Source organism: Octodon degus, unplaced genomic scaffold (genome assembly GCF_000260255.1).
Source record: "Octodon degus isolate 3935 unplaced genomic scaffold, OctDeg1.0 scaffold00033, whole genome shotgun sequence".
Classification (NCBI taxonomy): Eukaryota; Metazoa; Chordata; class Mammalia; order Rodentia; family Octodontidae; genus Octodon; species Octodon degus.
This window is the reverse complement of record NW_004524609.1, coordinates 15,942,243-15,961,415: the sequence shown is the minus strand read 5'-3', so window position 1 is coordinate 15,961,415 and position 19,173 is coordinate 15,942,243. Positions and strand designations below refer to the sequence as shown.

General features: G+C 53.9%; 2 protein-coding genes across 3 annotated transcripts in view; both read left to right on the top strand.

Moving 5' to 3' along the window:
* Fbf1 (Fas binding factor 1) overlaps positions 1-10,267 on the top strand; it is a 28,514-nt gene extending 18,247 nt beyond the window's left edge. For both annotated transcript variants that reach the window (XM_023714138.1, XM_023714139.1), the window contains 13 exons: positions 226-330; positions 651-739; positions 1,257-1,324; positions 2,075-2,215; positions 2,378-2,478; positions 4,215-4,336; positions 4,413-4,516; positions 5,179-5,229; positions 6,631-6,807; positions 6,877-7,014; positions 7,098-7,215; positions 8,978-9,087; positions 9,561-10,267. In XM_023714138.1, coding sequence (XP_023569906.1) covers positions 226-330; positions 651-739; positions 1,257-1,324; positions 2,075-2,215; positions 2,378-2,478; positions 4,215-4,336; positions 4,413-4,516; positions 5,179-5,229; positions 6,631-6,807; positions 6,877-7,014; positions 7,098-7,215; positions 8,978-9,087; positions 9,561-9,644 — 1,408 coding nt within the window. In that variant the 3' untranslated portion in view covers positions 9,645-10,267. The remainder of the gene's footprint in view (positions 1-225; positions 331-650; positions 740-1,256; positions 1,325-2,074; positions 2,216-2,377; positions 2,479-4,214; positions 4,337-4,412; positions 4,517-5,178; positions 5,230-6,630; positions 6,808-6,876; positions 7,015-7,097; positions 7,216-8,977; positions 9,088-9,560) is intronic.
* A 2,841-nt stretch (positions 10,268-13,108) lies between these two features.
* On the top strand, positions 13,109-18,319 carry Mrpl38 (mitochondrial ribosomal protein L38). Its single transcript, XM_004630115.2, has 9 exons — positions 13,109-13,223; positions 13,326-13,505; positions 15,231-15,365; positions 15,434-15,642; positions 16,143-16,215; positions 16,409-16,454; positions 17,449-17,607; positions 17,745-17,881; positions 17,980-18,319. The coding sequence occupies exons 1-9, from the start codon at positions 13,157-13,159 to the stop codon at positions 18,114-18,116; spliced, it is 1,143 nt and encodes a 380-aa protein (XP_004630172.1). The 5' UTR covers positions 13,109-13,156; the 3' UTR covers positions 18,117-18,319.
* Positions 18,320-19,173: the final 854 nt, after the last annotated feature.

Here is a 19,173-nt window from a genome sequence, read left to right as displayed (position 1 = left end):
TCCAGTTACACGTCACAGTGGACAGTGAGGTGGGAGTAGGTCCTGCAAAGGAAGAGTAGCCTTTGACCCTGGGTGCTCAGACTAGGGGGGATTCTCCAAGATGATGGCGGGAGCAGCAGGGAGAGGAGGAGCCCTTCAGGCTTAGTTCTGTGAGCTGGTCTAGGGTCACCTTCAATCCAACCTGAGCTTGCTGTGACTTTCTTCTTCAACTTCGACTGTCCTCAGCCAACCAGTTGCCTGCATTCAGGAAGGTGATGAGGCAGCTGCTGGAAGAACCTTGGGAGGAGCAGCATCACCAGAAGCACCAGCCATCAGGCCTGATGCTGGAGGGTATGTGTGCACTAGGGCTGAGAGGGGGAGGCAGGGGAGCTGCCAGGCCTCCACCCTAGAGGTGGGCGACCCCAGACCGCAGGCTGGCTCTGTAGCACTCAGCATCTCTGTCAGGCCCACTGATGACGAAGCTTCTGGAGGCTGTGTCCCCATATTCACCAACTGGGTCCTGCACTCCTGATAAGCTGCTGACCACTGGGCCTTTCCACCTAGGCATTCAAACACAGTATTTCCCTTTTCCCCTGGTGTGACTGATCCTTGTCTCTCCCTGTTCTACACACAGAACTGATCAACATGCGGCCCTGTCCCTTTGTCCCCAGGTCCCCCACAAGTTGCAGCCAGGCCGCCTTGGCCCTCTCTGCAGGTGACCTAAAGAGGAAAACAGCCTCTGGAGACCCTTCCTGTACTGGTTCGTTTTCTGCTTTCTTTGGCATTTAATCCTGAGTGAGGCAGAGGTACCTAGAGCCCCTTTGGGGCCTGTAGAGGTAATTTTTCATCACTGAACAAACACTTGAGAAAAACCACCTGGAGGAAGGCTGTGTGGCTCACACATTCAGAGATTCCAGTCCAAGGTGGGGACACATCATGGTGAGCAGTGCTGAAGCAGAGAAGCTCACCTCATAGCTGGCAGGAGGCAGAGAAAGGAGACAAGTCTGCCCATGTCAGTGTGCGTGGCTTTCCCCTACGTAGCCCTGTCGGATGGTGCCACCCAGGACAGGTTTCCCAGCCAGCGCCGTCTCATCCCTGAAGATGTGCGCACAACTGTACCCTGCAGTGCGCAGTACTAATGTCCTGGGTGCTCCTCAATCCCGTCACATTCACAGTCGGAGTTAAGGCTGTAGGACCTGGAGATGAGCTCCTGCACAGAGGCCTAAAGCCTGCAACTCTCCTGGTCTCCCTCTTACTTCTCTGCTTCTCTGCTGTAGACGTTTCAGAACCTGCAGCTTGCTTCCTGAGCTCCCAGAAACCCACGGTGCTCCCTGTGCCTGTCCAGGTAGGGAGTGGGACAAATGGAGGTGGGTCTGGGCCCCAGGGAATCATTGTCCCATGCTCAGAGGCAACTCCAGAGTTGTACATGAAATCTGAAGAGTGTATCACACATGCCTCATGTGACAGCAGCCAGCTTGCTCTGGTGTCTCCCATCTGTGCCCTGCTGTGGTTTTAGCTTCGTGACTTCTAGTAGAGTGGGTGTAATCCTGACAGCATCAGCAGGGTTTTGGAAGTGGCCATCTGGGACAGCTGGGAATGCTCCAAGACACACATGTCCCGCTGGTCCATTTAGAAAGCCTCCCCCATCCCTCCTCTCCTGCCATGGATTCTCCAGTTCTGTCACCTGTGACACCTGAGCCCTAGAAAAGTGGTACTCAGGATTATGTTCCTGGGAGATGGTGGGTGAAGACCAGCTTAGTTTTAACCTGTGGCCTTCAGACTTAATAGGAGGGCCAGTGTCAGAAGCTTTTGTCATAACTATGACTGCTACTTGTCTCCAAAGCTGGAGGCTGCACTGGGCCACAGTATCTCCAACACTTGGCCGCAAGTTGTTGGCTGGGACCTGGAGGGGGCGGGCAACCACGTTCATGACCGGTTAAAAGTGTGGGTGCTGCTGACCGCTCAGTTGGTCTGGTCCTCCCCCAGCTTAGCCACAAATAAGGGGCAAGGCCAGGCAGTCCCGTGAGCAGAGGGCCAGGGAGTAGCCACGCTCAGCGACCTCCTTCCTTAGAATGGCTCTTGTCCTCTCCCATAGTCCCTGGTACAAAATCTGCCGCCAGGCACAGGATACCAGAAGGCAATCCTGGCAGCCCAGGCCCAGCTTCAGAGCGACACTGGTCCACTCCAGGCGGAGCTGCTGCAGTGCCCGGCCCAGCTGGCAGAGCTGGAGGCCCAGGTGAGGAGGGCCTCAAAGTACCTAGCAGTGGAGACTGTGGATAGTGGTAAGTGCAGTAGAAGCCTTACCAGGAAGGAAGAAGGATGAGGCTCAAAGCAGCAGGAAACGTAGATGTGGGGAAACGCTGCGCCTGAGCTACCCTGCAGCTCTGTTGTCTCCTAGGTGCGGAAGCTGGAGCTAGAGCAGGCTCAGCACAGGGTGTTGCTGGAGAGTTGGCAGCAGCGGCACCAGGCAGACCTAGAGCTCATTGAGAGTGCACTCAGGTACCCACCCCGCTGTCCGTGACCTGCCCGAGGGCTGGCTTGGATCTCCCTTGAGCTGCAAGACCACAGTGATGTGCTAGGAGACCCTTTAGGGAGGTGTCCTTTCAGCAGAAGTCGCATCAAGGTGCTAGAGACATCATACCAACAGTGGGAGGAGCGTCTCCGAAGAGAGAATGAAGAACTGTCAGCCCAGTACCTGTCCCACTGCCACGAGACTGCACCAGCTCGCACTGAGCTCATAGCTCAGCACCAGCACCCGTTGGCCGCAGCTGAGCGGGAAAAAGATCAAGAGAGGATTCAGCTTCTGGAGCTGCAGCGGTGAGAACAGACTTGGGTGGTGGGTGGGAGCCAGCTGTCAAGGAGTGGCCCGAGGAGAACAGTGCTCGTGAGCCCCAGGCTGTGGCCTACAACCTTAGCACAGGGCTCCAGCCCTTCCTCAGCCCATGAGGTGAGGACCAGTGACTGCCCACACTGGCCCATTGCCCCTCCACTGAGGCAGGAGGTGGCATGCACAAGACTCAAAGCATACCTAAGCATCTGATCAAAGCATGGTAGCAGCAAGAAAGCGTCCCAGGGCCCAGGCAGACATAGGTTAATCCGTTCTCTGCTGACCCAGTGGAGGCTATTGACTAGCTCCACCAGGGAGAGATGTACCTGCTGTGCTGGTGTGTTGGTTTGGTTGTTTTCTAGGTGAGAGCGAAACTAACAAGATACTGTAGTCACTGAGGATAGAATAGTCCTTTTAAGACTGCCCAAATGGCCACAAAGGCTTATCCACACAGCTTTCTTCTTGGTTTCCCCACCCCCCCAGGGGGCAGTTATTTTAGGGAATGGTCTGCAGGGTCTACAGTGTTTTTTTTTGTTGTTGTTGTTTTGTTTTGTTTTGTTTTGTTTTTTTTAAGTTTATTTTGGCTCACAGTTTTATTTATTTATTTTTAATATTTATTTATTTATTTATTTATTTATTTTGTGTGTGACCAGGGGGCAGGCGGGCTGGCATGTGGTGCTGGGGGATTGAACCACGGTCCCTGTGCTTTGCTTGGCTTAGCTTGTTCTAAGTAGGTGCTTTAGACCACTGAGCCATCTCACCAGCCCTCTACAGTGTCTTACTACGTAGATCAGACTCGTAGTGATTCTGCTGTGTTCAGCCTCCCAAAGAGCAGGATTATAGGTACGCGCCATCATGCCCAGTCTTAATCCTCTCAGCGCTGGGGGGGTGGGGGGAGCAGCACAGCACACTGGGGATCGAACCTCCAGCCCCTGCATCTGCCTATGAGCTATCCTTTAATCCTTTGAGCTATTTGGAAAGCCTGTACACACTTCTTGTTTCCTATGAAAAGGGCCCTTTACCAAATAATAGGAGGAATTGGTGCAAAGGGCATTGAAACACCAAGAAAGAAAAGGCACTGGAGCTGGGAAAGTTAAAGCAGAGCTGTGGGGGACGGGGAGGGTTGCACCTTCCCTGAAGAGCTTCCCTGGTGTTCTCTGTGCCATCTGTCCATGTGGCCTTTCTCAGAATAGAACTGGGCCTGCCCCACCGCTTCCTATCAGGGCGTCCATCCCGGAGATGCGCTAGGACCATGAGGAACAGCTACAGCAGTTGAAGCGGCTGAGGGACCGAGAGATCGATGCCATCACCAGGGCCGCCTCCCTCACACGATATGTGTGACCCCAGCCCTGCCCACCCTAGGTCTCAAGCCTGGATATCCCCAGGACAAGGTGTCTCAATCCTCCAGGTCCCAGATGGAACAGTTGTCCAGCAGCCTGAAGGAGCTGGCCTCCCACGTGGAAGCCTTGCACCTCACCACCTCACAGGAGCGGAAATCGGGCATCCGGCAGCAAGATGAGCAGCTGCGAGGTACATCCCTCTTGTAGCTGGTGTCCCCTTGGTGGGAAGGAGGACAAGGTGTTGAGTGCCCTGTGGCCATTCCCAGTCCTGCAGGAACGGCTGGACCTGCAGCAGCGTGCCATGGAGGAGCACAGGCGGCTCCAGGAGGACATTGGGAAGATGGAAGAACGCCTGAGCCGCCTGGAGCAGGTGCACATCCTCCCGTGCAGGCCGCCTGCCCCAGGGCACAGCCTGGCTCTGGCCTCCACTGCATGCCTCCTCATGCTGTCAGTGCTCCTCCCGTCCCTCCCTGCCTCTGCCCACCTGTGCACAAGCTGGCCGCAGGCCCGCCCTCCGCAGTCCTCCCACCGGCAGCTGTACTTGTCTTTCTCCTTTCCCTCGTCTGCCACATCAGCTGGTGCCTGTGGCATCAGGACAGGCATTCTGGCCCACAAAATGCAGTTTAACCCCCACAACTATGACACACATGTTTAACTTCACACATATTATTCATGTATAAGAGCAAGCCTTATTTTATTTTTTTTTATTTATTATTTTTTTAATATTTATTTATTTGTGGGGGGGGCAGCTCAGCCCACCAGGGGGCGTTCTGGCTGGCATGTGGTGCTGGGGGATTGAACCGCGGTCCCTATGCTTTTTGCTAAGCTTGTTCTAAATAGGTGCTTTAGACCACTGAGCCATCTCACCAGCCCCAAGCCTTATTTTAAAAAGGATAACATTTTCTTTCCTTTGTCATAATATAACATATTTCATTGAAAATATGTAAAATATAGGAAATACTAAAGAACACTGAAATGACCACGAGGCACAGACACCCGTGGATGACAATGTCCTGTGTCATTCCAACCTAGATGCAGATGCAGGTGAACACCAAGTTGGACGCTATCATCAGCCTGGCCAAGGTAAGGCCCAGCGCCTCCAGGACAGCCCTGGCCTTTCCCCTGGGTACATCAGCTTCCAGGCCTAGGAATTTCAGCGGTACCGCGGTTCACCAACTCGATTCTCTCCTTGATTCTGGTCACAGACCGAACTGGATGAGAAGTGGATCAGATTTCCCCATAAGGGCAACATTGAGCCTAATCATTAAATGTGAGTTGGTTCTTGTCCAACTTGGTTTGTGATCAGAATCGTGGAAAAAATGAAATGGGAATTGAAGTATCACAGTAAGAGCATCACATTGACATAACAAGAATATAGAAACCAGCCAGACATGTTGGGCACATCCGGGAATCCCAGCTACTCATGAAGTTGAAGCAGAAGGATCCATAATTCACAGCCCAGCTGGGCAAGTTAATGAGAGCTTATGTCAAAAATAAAAAAAACATGGAGTGTGTCTCAGTAGTAAAGTGCTTACCTAGTATGCTTAAGGTACTAGGCTCAACCTCCAGTACCCAAAAAGAAAGCATTAAAATCGTAGTCACAGCCAGGCACTTATAATCCCAGCACCCATGAGGCTGAGGCATGAGGATCCTTGCAAGTTTGAGACCAGCCTGAGCTACAAAGTGAGCTCAAGGCTAGCCTCGGACCAGGGAGATGGCTTAGTAGAGTAAGAACTTGCCTGGCAAGCACAAGGGCCTGAGTTTAATCCCTGGATCTGCAAAAAAAAAAAAAAAAGCTAGCCTCAACTGCATAGCAAGTCCCTGTCTGAAAAAGATAAATAGTCACCACCCTTGTATCATCCAAGGCACTTTATACACATTTCTCTCAGTGCATGTGGTCTCATAACAAATGTTTTTGGTTTATGTTTTGTTTTTGGCAGAACCTGGGATTGAACTCGGGACCTTGTGCTTGCCAGGAAAGCCCTTATTCTACTGAGCCATCTCCCAGCCCCTACGTTTTTGGTTTGGTTTAAGTTTTTTGAGAGTCCAGGCTGGCCTTGAAGTCACTATGAAGCCAAGGGTGGCCTTGAACTCATGACCATGGTGAGCTTCCTATCTCAGTCTCCTGAGTGCTGGAATTACAGGTGTGTACTGCCATACCTGCCATGACAGACATTTTATAAATGATGTGGGGCTGGAATGTAGCTCAATGGTAGAGCATTTGCCTGACATGCTTGAGGCCCTGAATTCAATCCCCAGTACCACACACAACAAAACAGCAAAGAACCTGAGGTTCAGAGATGGGCCCACTGCAGTTGTGTGGCTTGTGAGGAGCACCCAGCCTGGCCTCAGGCCTCTCTGCCTATTCTGGAAGTCCTGGCACCACTGCCTCTCTGAGAGGCAGGGCAGGCAGGGTGACCCCGTGGGCTGTGCACCAAGCCTGGGGCAGCTCAGGAGGTGACGGAACGCTTGTGCCTTCCCTAGGAGCCAGCAGAGCGGCAGGTCAGGACCAGTGAGCTGCAGGCTAAGGAGGAGCAGCTGGCGAGGGACAGGGAGGCTGTGGCCCAGGAGCAGCAGGAGCTCAGGCGGCAACAGCAGGAGGTCAGGGCCACAGCCTGGAGCCAGCAGCTCCGAGCCCAGGAGATGGAGCACATGAGCAAGGTACGGCTGGGTAGTCCAGGCCAAGGCCCCCGAGTGACCCCCTAGCTCTAACCAGGTACTTCTTTGTAGGCGGCCTCTAAGAAGTATGAGGAAGGCGAGCTTGCACTGCAAAAGGCCCAGAAGATGAAGGCTGAGCAGCTGGCCAGGCTGCAGGTGCTGCAGCGGCAGCACGAGCAGCTTCGGCAGCAGGAAGAGCATGTGCTCCAGGCAGGTCCCCCCTCCCTGCCTCGACCTCTCCTGTGCAGCTGTCTCCTTCCCTGCTGAGTCCTTCTTTCTGGGGTTGGGGACAGGAGCAGCTGAGCCTGGCCAAGCAGAGGATGCACCTTGGCCGCCTGGGACAGGACCTGCCTTGCTGCCCCCTGGAGCTTCCTCCCAGGGCCCAGAACCCAGTGCCCTCCAGCCCGTGTGGTAAGTGGCACCAAGAGGAAGGACAAGTCTCCTCTGGGCCAGGGCAGGGCTCCGGGCAGATGCCAGCAGGCCCTCAGCTGTAGCTGGGTTCTAAAGTTCTGTTATTGTGAGCGGGCTGGTGGACGGGTGGGTGTGTGTGCACGTGCACACAGCACTGAGGATCAATCCCACCAGGCTGCATCCTCAGTGCGCTCTTTTTATATTTTTAACCTGAGATAGGTTTGCAGTACATCACTAAGATACCCAGGTTGGGTTAAACTTGGAATCTCTGCTCTGGGATTACAGGTACATAGCACCACACCCAGAATCTCATTAGTACTCTTTTTTTGTTTGTTTTTCGGATTGGTTTGTATTGGGGATTGAACTCAAGAGTCTGTGTGTTTAGCTGTCTTCTTAGATCTGTTTTTATTTGGAGAGTATCCAGTGTGCTGGGCGTAGTCATACAGGCCTATAATGCCAATACTCAGGAGGCTGATACAGGAGGATCCCCACATATTTGAGGTTAAACTGCATAACATATGGAGATCACTGAGAGAGAGAGAGAGACAGACAGACAGACAGACAGACAGACCATAGATCGGACTCATAATGGTTTTCCTGTTTCAGCCTCCCAGGTGCTGGGATTACAGGCACACACCACCATGCCCAGTGACAGTCGCCGTCTCAACGCCCCGGTTGCAGGCCAGCACGGCATGCAAGTTGGGGATCGAACCCAGTCGCTGTGCTCTGCCTAAGCAGGCACTTTATTTATTTATATTTTACATTTATTTAGTGTGTGTGTGTGTGTGTGTGTGTGTGTCCAGCTCAGCCCACCAGGGGGCGGGGCTGGCTGGCATGTGGGGCTGGGGGATCGAACCGCGGTCCCTGTGCTTTGCCAAACTTGTTCCAAGTAGGTGCTTTAGACCACTGAGCCATCTCTCCAGCCCATAAGCAGGCACTTTAGTCTGCTGAGCTATCTGGCTGGCCTAGATCATGTATAGGTACACATTCTCTAGGATGAATGTTATCATTGAATACATCCAAAATGTACCAATAAAAAAACAGAAAAGAAATTATTTTTGTTTTCTTTTGATTTGTAATATCATCATCAACCCCAGTCTCTGGCTTTGGTGTCTGCTGGGCATGGTGGCACACACCTATAACCCCAGCAAGTGGGAGGCTGAGACAGGTGAATCATTGAGTTAGAAGAGGGCCTGGGCCACAAAGTGAGATCAAAGGCCAGCCTGAACTGCATAGGGAAACCTGTCCCAAAAAGACCAGAAAAAAAAAAAGAGAAGAAAAAGAGAATAACTTTTTCTAGGGAAAGGTCTACAGGGTGTTCAGGGTCTCACTACTAGACTGGACTCATAGTAATCTGCCTGTTTATAGCCTCCCAGGAGCTGGGATTATAGGTGTGCGTCACCATGCCCAGTCTCAATTGCCATCTCAGCATGCCTGGCTGGGAGCCAGCACGGCAGGCCCCAGGATTGAACCCCGGGCCCCTGCACCTGCTTGCAGGTGCTTTAATCTGCTGAGCTATTTGACTGGCCTCTTTAGTTAGTATTTTTTTTTTTTTTTTTTAGTTGATATTTTTGAGACAGGATCTTGCCATTTAGTTCAGACTGGCCTTGAACTTGTGGCCACCCTCCTGCCTCAGCCTCCCAAGTGCTGGGATTAGAGGTGTGCACCATCACGCTAGGCTCCGAGAGGCTTCTGAAAGTGGAGCAACCAGCCCTGCTGCTTGGGTTTCTGACCCACACTTTGACCTCTGCCCTCCACACAGCTGCCTGTGCCTTAGTGGCTGCTGCGCCTACCTCCCGTCAGCTGCCCAGCCGTGGCCCCTCGCAGCACCTTCAGCCCCTTCTGGTATGGATGAGATATGAATATGAGCAGGTGAGTGTCCCCTGGATTCAGGTCACTCTGGTCATGCTGCAGAGTCCTTGCAGCACAGGGCAGAGGCGGGGGCTGGGGACTGTGATAAGACATTCGTAGCCGTGCTCAGCACACAGCTCCTGACCTCTGCCGTCAGCCGAGTTCCCAGCAAAGCACCTGGCAGGAGTCCTCTGCCGCACACCTCAAGTGGCCACGGGTGGGAACGACAGCAGCTGTCTCTGTGTCCTGTGTGCTGGGCTTGAGGCCGGGGGGCTCTATGTGCTTCTTAAACTTCTCTTGGACACACAGAAACTGGGGCTTGAAGACACAGCCACGCGCTGATAAGTGGCCCCTGGAGGACAGAGCTTTGCCTGGGCACTTTGTACTCCCTGCTGCCTCCAGGGAGGGTGCCCAGGGTGAGGGCTGTCTCTACAGGATCTGGGTCCCCTCTCTGTGTACAGAGCTGTCAACTCACATCTTTATCTGCCCGACAGAACCGTGCCTTCCTGGAGGATGAACGGCTCTACCTGGAATCACTGGAGAACTCACCCTACCATCGGACCTCCCACTCCGACTAAGAGGGGCAGCTGTGCCCTCGCTGCAGCACCAAGACCCAGCAGCTGCCGCCCCCAAGCCACTAGCTCCTCGGGGAGGTGTGCAGCAAGGCTGGGCACTGCCCAGGCCACGTACAGCTCTTCATGAGACAGGGTGCGAGCATGTCCTATCCAGGGGCTGTGGCTCATGCCTCAGGTCTGAGGTGGAGCAGGAGGCCGAGGGAGTCGTGACCACCAAGGCTGACTCAGATGCCCAGCTGCCTGGGGGTCCAAGGAGGCAGGGCTTCCCTCAGCCCAAGCACTGTGCACCATCCCCCGGTCTGCACGCAGCTGCGGTGGGTCTCTGTGCCTAGGCCTCTTCCAACAGGGAGCCTTTTGTCTAGGGATGCCTTGAGCAGACTTTCATCTTTCCCCAGTGGGAACACGGAGGGCCTCCTGGTCTCCTGGGAGGCCTGGAGGGGACAGGGAAGGGCTGTACCCAGGCAGATTCCTCCTCACAGGGTGCTGGACTCCTAGGTTTCAGTACTCCCCAAGCTCTCTCCTGAGCGCTTATTCCACTGAGCCATCTCCCCAGCCCCAGGAACCTTTATTTGCCAACAACTTGCAGCTTTGGGTCAGACACATTAAACTGTCTTCTTTTTGCACTAGTTTGGTTTGGTTTTTGTGGTGCTGGAGATCAACCCTCGGGCTTTGCGTGTGCTGGGTGAGTGCTCTGCCACTAAGCTATCCCCAGCCTGTCCCTGAAGGGTTTTGCAGAACACATCTGCATTTATGAAAACCCATTTGGGCTGTGGGGCAGGGACCAGACAGAAGGGACAAGAGTGGGGACAGGAAGTGTTGGAGGATGATTTGCAGTGGTGCAAGGGAGGGGGCAGAGGGCAGGACTATTCCCAGCACAGCACAGCGGTGTCACAGAAAAGTGTTCCCTTGGCACCTGGTGCCTGGACATGGGTCAGGAAGGTCTTGGGTGACTCAAGTGTTGCTCACCAGTGAGTAGCCAATCCCCACGGGATGGCCAAACAGTGACATCCCACAGACACCTGGTGATGACACTGTCCTTGTCTCTGTCACCGGCACTAAGGAGGCCTAATGATCCCCGTACATTGCCTCTCTTGGGGCCCAGGCATTTGGACTGCCTATAGGAATGCATGTTGGGCTTTTTTCACTCCTTCAATATTGTGACAACTCAAAGTCATAATGTTTCCTTCCATTACTTTTAAAGAAATTTGGGGCTACAGAGATAGCTCAGGGGTCTAAGTGCCTCCCTAGGCAAGCACAATGGACCCAGGTTCAATCCCAGGCAATTCAATCACATACTGTGCTGGTCCTGCCCTGGGCATGCCAAGCCAGCCCACCAAGATTGGGCATGGTAGTGCATGCCTGTAATCCCAGCGCTGGGGAGGTTGAAACAGGAGGATCGCTATGAGTCTGAGCTGCGTGGTGAGGCCCTGCACCAAATCCATAAAATTAAAAAAAAAAAAAAATTCCTTTTAGAGAAACTTTCGTAGACAGTAATAAGGATGATTGATAGGTGTTTTCAGGCGCCTAGCACAGCAGAGAAGTGGAAGGAAAAAGGGAAAGGGTCTTTATTTTCTTTGAGGACAAGGAGAGAATTTGGAGAAGATAAGGAATGCTCTCGATTGGAACAAAGGGAGGCTGAGGGTTTTATGGCCCTTTCCTAGGGGTAGAGTTTGAGGGGATGTTTAGATACATCTGAGGAGCTGATCGGGGTCTTTTCTGAGGGGGGGGAAGGGTGAAAGGAAACTGTACTCTGGCCTGAGTTGGAGAAGAAGGGGGAGGTGGTCTTGGGGAAGATGGGCTTCTGTTTTAAGGGCTTCAGCCATAGTAGATGACCACCATAATGACTTCAGCAATTCATACTAGAGCCAGACCCTGTCAGTATCATGGGCATACAGGCTCAAGACTCACACATATACACTGTTTGTCTCAACATGAACACATACAAGTCCAGGACGGGCCTTTCAGACAGTACCACTGCAAGTGAGCCCTGCACCCAGGGGCTCTGTGGACCTGGGGAGAGAGCAGGCCTGCAGGAACCTGGGGCCCAGTGAGCAGCAGGCCTTTGCACCTCCACCTGGACATCCTGTGTGTCCTCAGCTGCAGAGGGGCCAGGCCGGGTGGCTCTGGAGAGAAACAGAAGAGGATCCAGCAGGAAAAGGAAAAGGTAAAACTGTAAAAGGAGCCACGATGTAAACACAGTCCACCTGGGCCGACAGCCTTCGCTTCCACTGCACATGCATCCAGAATTTGCAAGGTGAGCAGCGGTTTCCTGGGGCAGGATCAGCTTAGGTGCTGCTGGCCTGTGAGTCCGCTCATGGATTACCAGAGTAGTGTGCAGAGGGTGGCTTAGAGGTGATGAGGAGCAGTGTAGCTGTTTGGCGGTATGGTCCCTTCCTGCTGGATGGAGACCTCTCATTGCATCTGAGTGTGAAGAGGGGCAAGCTTCTGCTGGTGTCAGAGCAGCTCACCTTGCCCCAGCCTCGCCCTGGAATGTCAGGGAAGGCTTCTGAGACAGACCACTCCCTATGGTATTCCCCAGGCCACAGCAGGAAAACCTAGGCAGTAGAAAGCAGAAGTGACAGCATGTGCCAAGGCCTGTGGCCTAAGGAGCAGGGTGTGCAGAAGAAGTGGAGGTCTGCTTCGACCGAGGCTCATATTCTAGGGCAGAGCGCTGGGGGCTGGGGCAGAAAAGGATCTGAATTACTTGAGCCACCGAGTTTTACCTTGTTAGAACTGGCTCCCAAGAACAAGGCAGCTCCATCTAGAACATGATCCCGTGTCCTTAGCCAGGTCCCTGATGCTGTTGTGTGGTTAGTTGCAAATGAGATGATCCAGAAGAGCTACACTTGGGGCTGGGGATTTGGCTCAGCAGTACAACGCTTGCCCAGCAAGCTGGACTCCTGCTAGGTTAACTCAGATGTAACAACTCTGTTATTACCTCCTCCTCGCCCCAAGCGAGACACCGACAAGGGCAAAGGGAAGGAAGGTCATAATCTGCAGTTTAAACCCAAGCAATCTGACTCCAGAATTAGGGCATGGACCCTACTCCTTTCTTCAACCCTGGTTTGCAGGGTCGGGGAGCTCAGGATGTCTCCTGTAGGGTTCATAAATCGATGCAAAGGGTCAGCCTGATAGCTCAGCGGACTAAATGGGCTGCTTATACAGAGCGCCGCATGTTGGATCCCTGGCATCCGTGCCGGCCCCGCCCCCGGGGCACGCTGAAAAGGGGATTAAGATGCGCCCTCTGGCGCGCGCCTATAATTCCAGCTCTTGGGAGCCTTAAAACAGGAGGATAACAGGAGTCCGATCTAAATAGCGAGACCCTGTAGACCCTGTCCTAAATAAAATCTGGATGCCGAGACGCACCCCGGTTCTGGGCGCTCTCCGGGTGTGCCGCCCCCTGGTGGCCCTCGTGGCTGTGGCCAGCCGGGCCCGGCTCGGGGCGGGGCTGGCGCGCGGCGCTCAGGCGCTGCTGCAGCCACCTCTCCCGGGGTCCTGGCGGCGGCGCGGGAAAGATGGCGGCGCCCTGGTGGCGAGTAGTGCTGTCCAAAAGTCGGGGATGGCGGGGCTTCGGCACCTCGGGTGAGGGATCCACGTACGGGGAGCTCTTGGTCCCCTGGGTGAGGCCGGCGCGCCCCCCGGGGCTCGGAGTGTAGCCGGCCTGACGCCCTCCTCTGCCCGCAGCTGCCCTCGGCCGCCGGACGCCCCCGCTGGGGCCGATGCCCAACCAGGACATCGATGTGAGCAACCTGGAGCGACTGGAGAAGTACCGGAGCTTCGACCGCTACCGGCGCCGGGCCGAGGAGGAGGCGCGGGCCCCGCACTGGTGGCGGACCTACCAGGAATATTTTGGGGAGAAGACAGGTGCGGGGCGACGGGGGCCGAAGCTGTGGGCACCGGCCTCGGCCCTGGGGCCGGGCGCGGGGAGGGGTCCGCGGCACGTTGGCGAGGCCGGGAAATCGCCTTGCGTCCCCCTCCAGGAATGTTTACGTTTTGCCCCTCCTACTAGGAAAATCATCTCTTCACTGTCAAGAGTTCAGGCTTCTGGGGCCGGGGAGATGGCTCAGTGGAGTAAGCGCTTCCCTGGCAAGCGCAAGGGCCTGAGTTCAATCCCCAGTTCCACCAAATAAAAAGTAAAATGTGCATTCCTAAGCCCCTTTCCTAACAGCTTCCCTGTGCTTCACCGCTGCCGACTCTCACCTTTCCTCAGATCGCAAGCACCCAGCAGCTGGGGACCCCATCTTGCACACTCTGTACCTGGCACGGTGTGTCCAGTACTTTGCTATGTGAAATTAAAGCCCTGGGCAAGGTGACTCAAGGACACAGTCTCTAAAGGACTTACCAAGTACATCCATTTTTGTGTATTTTGGCCCCTGCCTGTAATCCCAGGAGGATCACTAGGCTGCTCAAAGCCAGCCTGGGTACATAGTGAGACCCTGTCTCGAAAAGCAAACAACAAAAAGCCCCACTGCATCCATTTTGACGCATTTATACCTACTTTTTATGGGTTAAGGGCACAAGCCTGTAACCTGATTTGTGCCCAGCCTACCCTCTTAGGGATAAACATCTCTGAGCTTCAGTTTCTTTAATCCTAAAAGGAAATAATTGTGTCTCTCACCAGATTGCTGTGAGGATTAAAGGATGCAGCCTGTTAATGGGGGGTGGGATGGGGGGCCAGGGGGATAGCTCAGTAGAATAAGTGCTCACCTGGCAAGCACAAGGGACTGAGTTCAATCCTTGGTTCTGCAAAAAAAAAAAGGGGGGTGGGAGCTGGGACTGGGGCTTGCACTCAGGTCCTTCCCACTGAGCTGCATCTCCACCCATCTCCCCCCACACACCTTTTTTTTTTTGAGAGGGTCTCAATCAGTGATGGCAGACCTTTAGTATGAGTTGTGTTGTTTCTCTTTTAAGACAGAAGACGTTAATGTGCGAAGTGCTTTTTCTAAACTAAAACCTCAGCATCCAGCTCTCACTGCAGCGCTGGCTCTTTGCGGTACATGAGTTTTGGATCGCAGTTTGGGCACTTGTCTCTACTGTAAGTCGTGTGGCCCAGGCTGAGCTTTCCATCTTTTGCCTCAGTCTCCCCACAGTCCTGGGGTTACAGTTGTATACCACAGTGCCTGATGAGGGCGTAATACATTTGTGTCTGGGGTAAGATGACAAAGGTGTTGGGCTGAACGTTGTCCAGTGCTTTACTACTCAAACTCTGTTCTGCGACACAGCATTACCTAGAAGCTTATAGTTCCTGATCTGACTTGCACAGTTTATCTCCTCATTAAAGTGTAGAAGTGCTGTAAGTTGGAGCTCCAGCTGTTCATTCCACAGGACACAGGTGTGAGCCCACAGCCAGCTGTGATCCCCGTTGTAATTAGAATGACCATCTTTCTTGATTTCCCGTGACTTGGACGAGACAGTGTGACCTGGTTGAGGGAACCCAAACATCACCTTAACCTTATGTCTGATTTGCTCCCAGTGGGGCCCTCTTCAGATGTGGGGAGATTATGAATCAAAAGGAAGTCTCCATCAGCGGACCAAGAGTTTAACCAAGAAAATTAATCCTCCTTCCTTCAACATATCTTCCTTCCCCAGATCCTAAAGACAAAATTGACATTGGGCTGCCTCCACCCAAGATCTGCCGTGCGCAAAGGCTACTGGAACGGAAACGGATCCGCCAGGAGCTTCGAGCCAGTGTGGAAGAGGAGCGGGCAGCCCGCCTCCGCACAGGTAGGTCTGAGGAGGGGCACCATCGGTCCCTGTCACCTCCTTGCATCCAACTCCCCGTTTCTTCCCAGCCAGCATTCCCCTCGAGGCTGTGCGTGCAGAATGGGAGAGGACCTGCGGCCCTTACCACAAGCAGCGGCTGGCTGAGTATTATGGCCTCTACCGAGACCTGTTCCATGATGCCACTTTCGTGCCCTGGGTCCCCCTGCGCGTGGCCTATGCTGTGGGTGAGGAGGACCTGATGCCTGTGTACTATGGCAATGAAGTGACTCCAACGGAGGTAGGAACTACTCACTGTGTCCTTTCCCCTGCCCTGCATATTCCCATTGCTGTGTCATAGACAGCTCCTAGGTTTGGAGTTTCCTGGAATATTAAACATGAGAGTTGCAAAGACAGTAATATAAAACATAGGAAAAAGAAGCTCCACCTTTGCATGTTCCTGGGACTGGCCGCTGTCCTTAACACGTGATCCTTTTTATGGTTCAGATCTTTTTTGTTGTTGTTGGTACTGGGACTCGAACTCACAACTTCACGCTTGCCAGGCAGGCATTGTGCCACTGAGCTACACCCTTGTCCTTATGGTTCAGATTTTAGAACAGGCAGCTCTGCAGATCCCTCCTGTTCCATCTCTTGGCCTGTGTATCTCTGTGAGGGGCTTTCAGGGTCCCTAGTTTGGGTCACCCACTGCCCAGAGCGCCAGTTCTCAAGAAAGACATTCTGTTTGCAAGGGCTTATCTGTCCCTGGTGCGGGTTGCAGCGTCGCTGTTCTGTTTCTGCCAGGCTGCCCAGTCCCCAGAGGTGACCTATGAGGCAGACGAGGGCTCCATATGGACACTGATGCTCACCAACCTGGGTAGGTGTCTGAGGTTCCTTGGGCCTCCTGCCGCCGCCGCCGCCGCCGCCGCCTCCTCCTCCTCCTCCTCCTCCTCCTCCTCCTCCTCCTCTTCCTCCCCAGCCAGAAGCTGGCGAGGACGGGATGAAGCACTGCAGCTCCTCCTGTCACAGAAGGTCTGCAGGGCCTGTGCTCAAGGTGTGTTTCCGTGCAGATGGACACCTGCTGGAGCCCGACGCCGAGTACCTCCACTGGCTGGTGTGAGTATCTGGTGGGGCAGATGGGGGATGTGCAGAGAGACCCAGGAGCCTGTAAGGGGTTGCCCCTGAATTGCAGTCTTGGCTCCACTTAGACTGACCACAGGATTGCTTTGTTTTGTTTTTTTTTAAACTGAGTCTTTTTTTTTTTTTTTTTTTTTATTTTATTTTTTTTTTTTTGTGTGTGTGTGTGTGTGTGTGTGTGTGTGTGTGTGTGGCCAGCTCAGCCCACCAGGGGGCGGGGCTGGCTGGCATGTGGTGCTGGGGGATTCAACCCAGGTCCCTGTGCTTTGCTAAGCTTGTTCTAAGTAGGTGCTTTAGACCACTGAGCCATCTCACCAGCCCCTGCTTTGTTTTGTTTTGAGACAGGCTCACTATGTAGTGCATGCATTGAACTCATTTATGTACCCCAGGCCGACCTCAAACTCATTGTGATCCTCCTGCCTCAGCCTCCTAAGTACTGGGATTATAGGCATGCACTATAATGCTGGCTTACACTGAGGGATTTTGAACTAAGTTCTCACCCCAGTGATCCCCTCACATGTGCCTGGTGGTGGGGCGGTCCCTGTGATCCTTCATTCACCCAAAAGGTGCAGAAGAAAAGATAGCAAGCCTAAGTGAGTATATACATGTAACAGTGGGATAAGCCACCCCAGTGCAGGCCTGGGCAGACTCCCTGACAAGACCCCAGATTCCTAGAAAAAGAGAAAAGCAACTCATGGTGGCCTGCTTTTCCAGCCTGAGTGGCTGTGCAGACCCTGCTTGTGAGGCGGAGTAGAAAGGCAGTGTGACCAAGCTGTCATCCCGCCAGCCTCCAGAGCTAGGTGCCTGCCTCTGAGCCCCTCCTGTTCCCTGCACCTATTTGCAGGACATCTGTGGGGTGCTAAGCTTATCACGCAGGAATCTGTCCCCTCAGGGAGGGACTTTACCCTCTCAGGCCAGGGATCCCTGTAGCACCTCCTTCAGTGGTAACTAACAAATTCTTGCCTCCTATCAGAACCAACATCCCAGGTAACAGGGTGGCTGCAGGACAGGAGGCGTGTCCCTACCTGCCCCCCTTCCCCGCCCAAGGCTCCGGCTTCCACCGCTTTGCCTTCCTGCTCTTCAAGCAGGACAAGCCCATCGACTTCTCCGCAGATATTCGCCCCTCACCCTGGTAAGCCCAATTGTCTCCTGACCTAGCTCTTGAGGCTGACAGAAGAGTGGGACTTCGAAGGTCTCTGGTGGGTTGTGGGTGGGAGAGGGCAGGGCTCTGTCACCCCCGAATTCTGAGCTGTTGCTGTCTTCTCACAGCTACCAGCTAGCCCAGAGGACGTTCCATACGTTTGATTTCTATAAGAAACACCAGGAAGCCATGACTCCCGCTGGCCTGGCCTTCTTCCAGTGCCGCTGGGATGACTCCGTCACCCATACCTTTCACCAGCTTCTGGGTAAGGGTGGGCAGGCAGGACTGGGAAGTGGGGTGCAGTGCCCATCTGGGCCCCACCTCAGGCAAGGACTCCACCCTGGACCTTCACTCCTCTTGCAGACATGCGGGAGCCTGTGTTTGAGTTTGTTCGGCCACCAGCTTACCACCCGAAGCAGAAGCTCTTCCCCCACCGGCAGCCCCTGCGCTACCTGGACCGGTACAGGGACAGTCATGAGCCCACTTATGGCATCTACTGAGGGACCACAGTGTGTCCATCCCAGAGGGTGAGCTGTGCCGGCAGGAACAGGAAAGGTGCAGCCCTGGAGGGCTAAGCTGTGGGGTCTGTACCCTGCCTGACGCAGCCCCTTTGGCAGCCCCACCTGCCAAACCCAGGACTTGGAGTGAAGGACATTGAGGATATGGGGGCAAGGGGTGTGAATAAAGATGATTTCTGCCATCACTGGCCTCAGTCTGTGTTCCAGGAACAATAGAAAACCTCCAGTGAGCTGTACCACATGCATGGTGAGGGAAAGGGGCCTCCTCCCAGCCCTCTACCACTGAGTTAGTCGGGCCCCAAGATCTGGTGTCTGAAGATAAGGACAGCAGAGAAAGCAGGCAGTGAACACCACCAGTCTCTGAGCTCCCTCAGAGTTCTGCTTAAAGCAGGGTGTGGTAGAGCACTTGCATAGCATGCACCAGGCCCTGTATTCAGTGCTCGACAAAGAATTAGACACCTCTGGTGGCAGACTTCTGTCCCCACCCACATGCTTTGGAGGAGAAGCTACAGAGACCACCAGGCGTAATCGCCACTCAGCCAGCGTGCCCTGACCCTCACTGGGTAGTTAGTGGCCTCCCTACACAAGGAGAAGGCCACCAGGTAGCAGGTCACAGGGAAAGCTATCATGTTTTCCAGAAAGAATTCACATGCCACTTTGCAGAGGACATAGTGCTTGCTGCATTGCAGCACCATGGAGGCCTGCCTGGAGCCAACAATGCTCAGGGCTCCTTGCTCAATGAAGGGGAATGTCTGCATTACCTCAGGCTCAGCGTTCTACCCCAGGGGCTCATCTCAGGAAGAATCACAGGAGAAGGGGAGCTCAATATTTTGGTGTTGGCCAAAGAGGCCTTATTGTTTGAGAGGTGGCCACTGCCTCTAATCCTGGCTGAGGAAGCCAAAGGAGAGGGATCAAGCTCAAGGTCAGCCTGGGCAATACAGCAGGAGACGTTGTCTCAAAAAAGGGGGAAGTTTCATTGTTAGCTGGTTTCTCTCTTGGTAACCAGAAATTTCCAACCTGTTTACTTTTTTTTTTTTTT

Bases quoted from the DNA above. Each gene is read 5' to 3' on its own strand.
- Mrpl38 (XM_004630115.2), top strand. From the start codon at position 13,157: ATGGCGGCGCCCTGGTGGCGAGTAGTGCTGTCCAAAAGTCGGGGATGG. The intron at 16,455-17,448 runs GTGAGTATCTGG...GCCTCCTATCAG, and splicing joins GAGTACCTCCACTGGCTGGT to AACCAACATCCCAGGTAACA. The intron at 17,882-17,979 runs GTAAGGGTGGGC...CTCCTCTTGCAG, and splicing joins TACCTTTCACCAGCTTCTGG to ACATGCGGGAGCCTGTGTTT.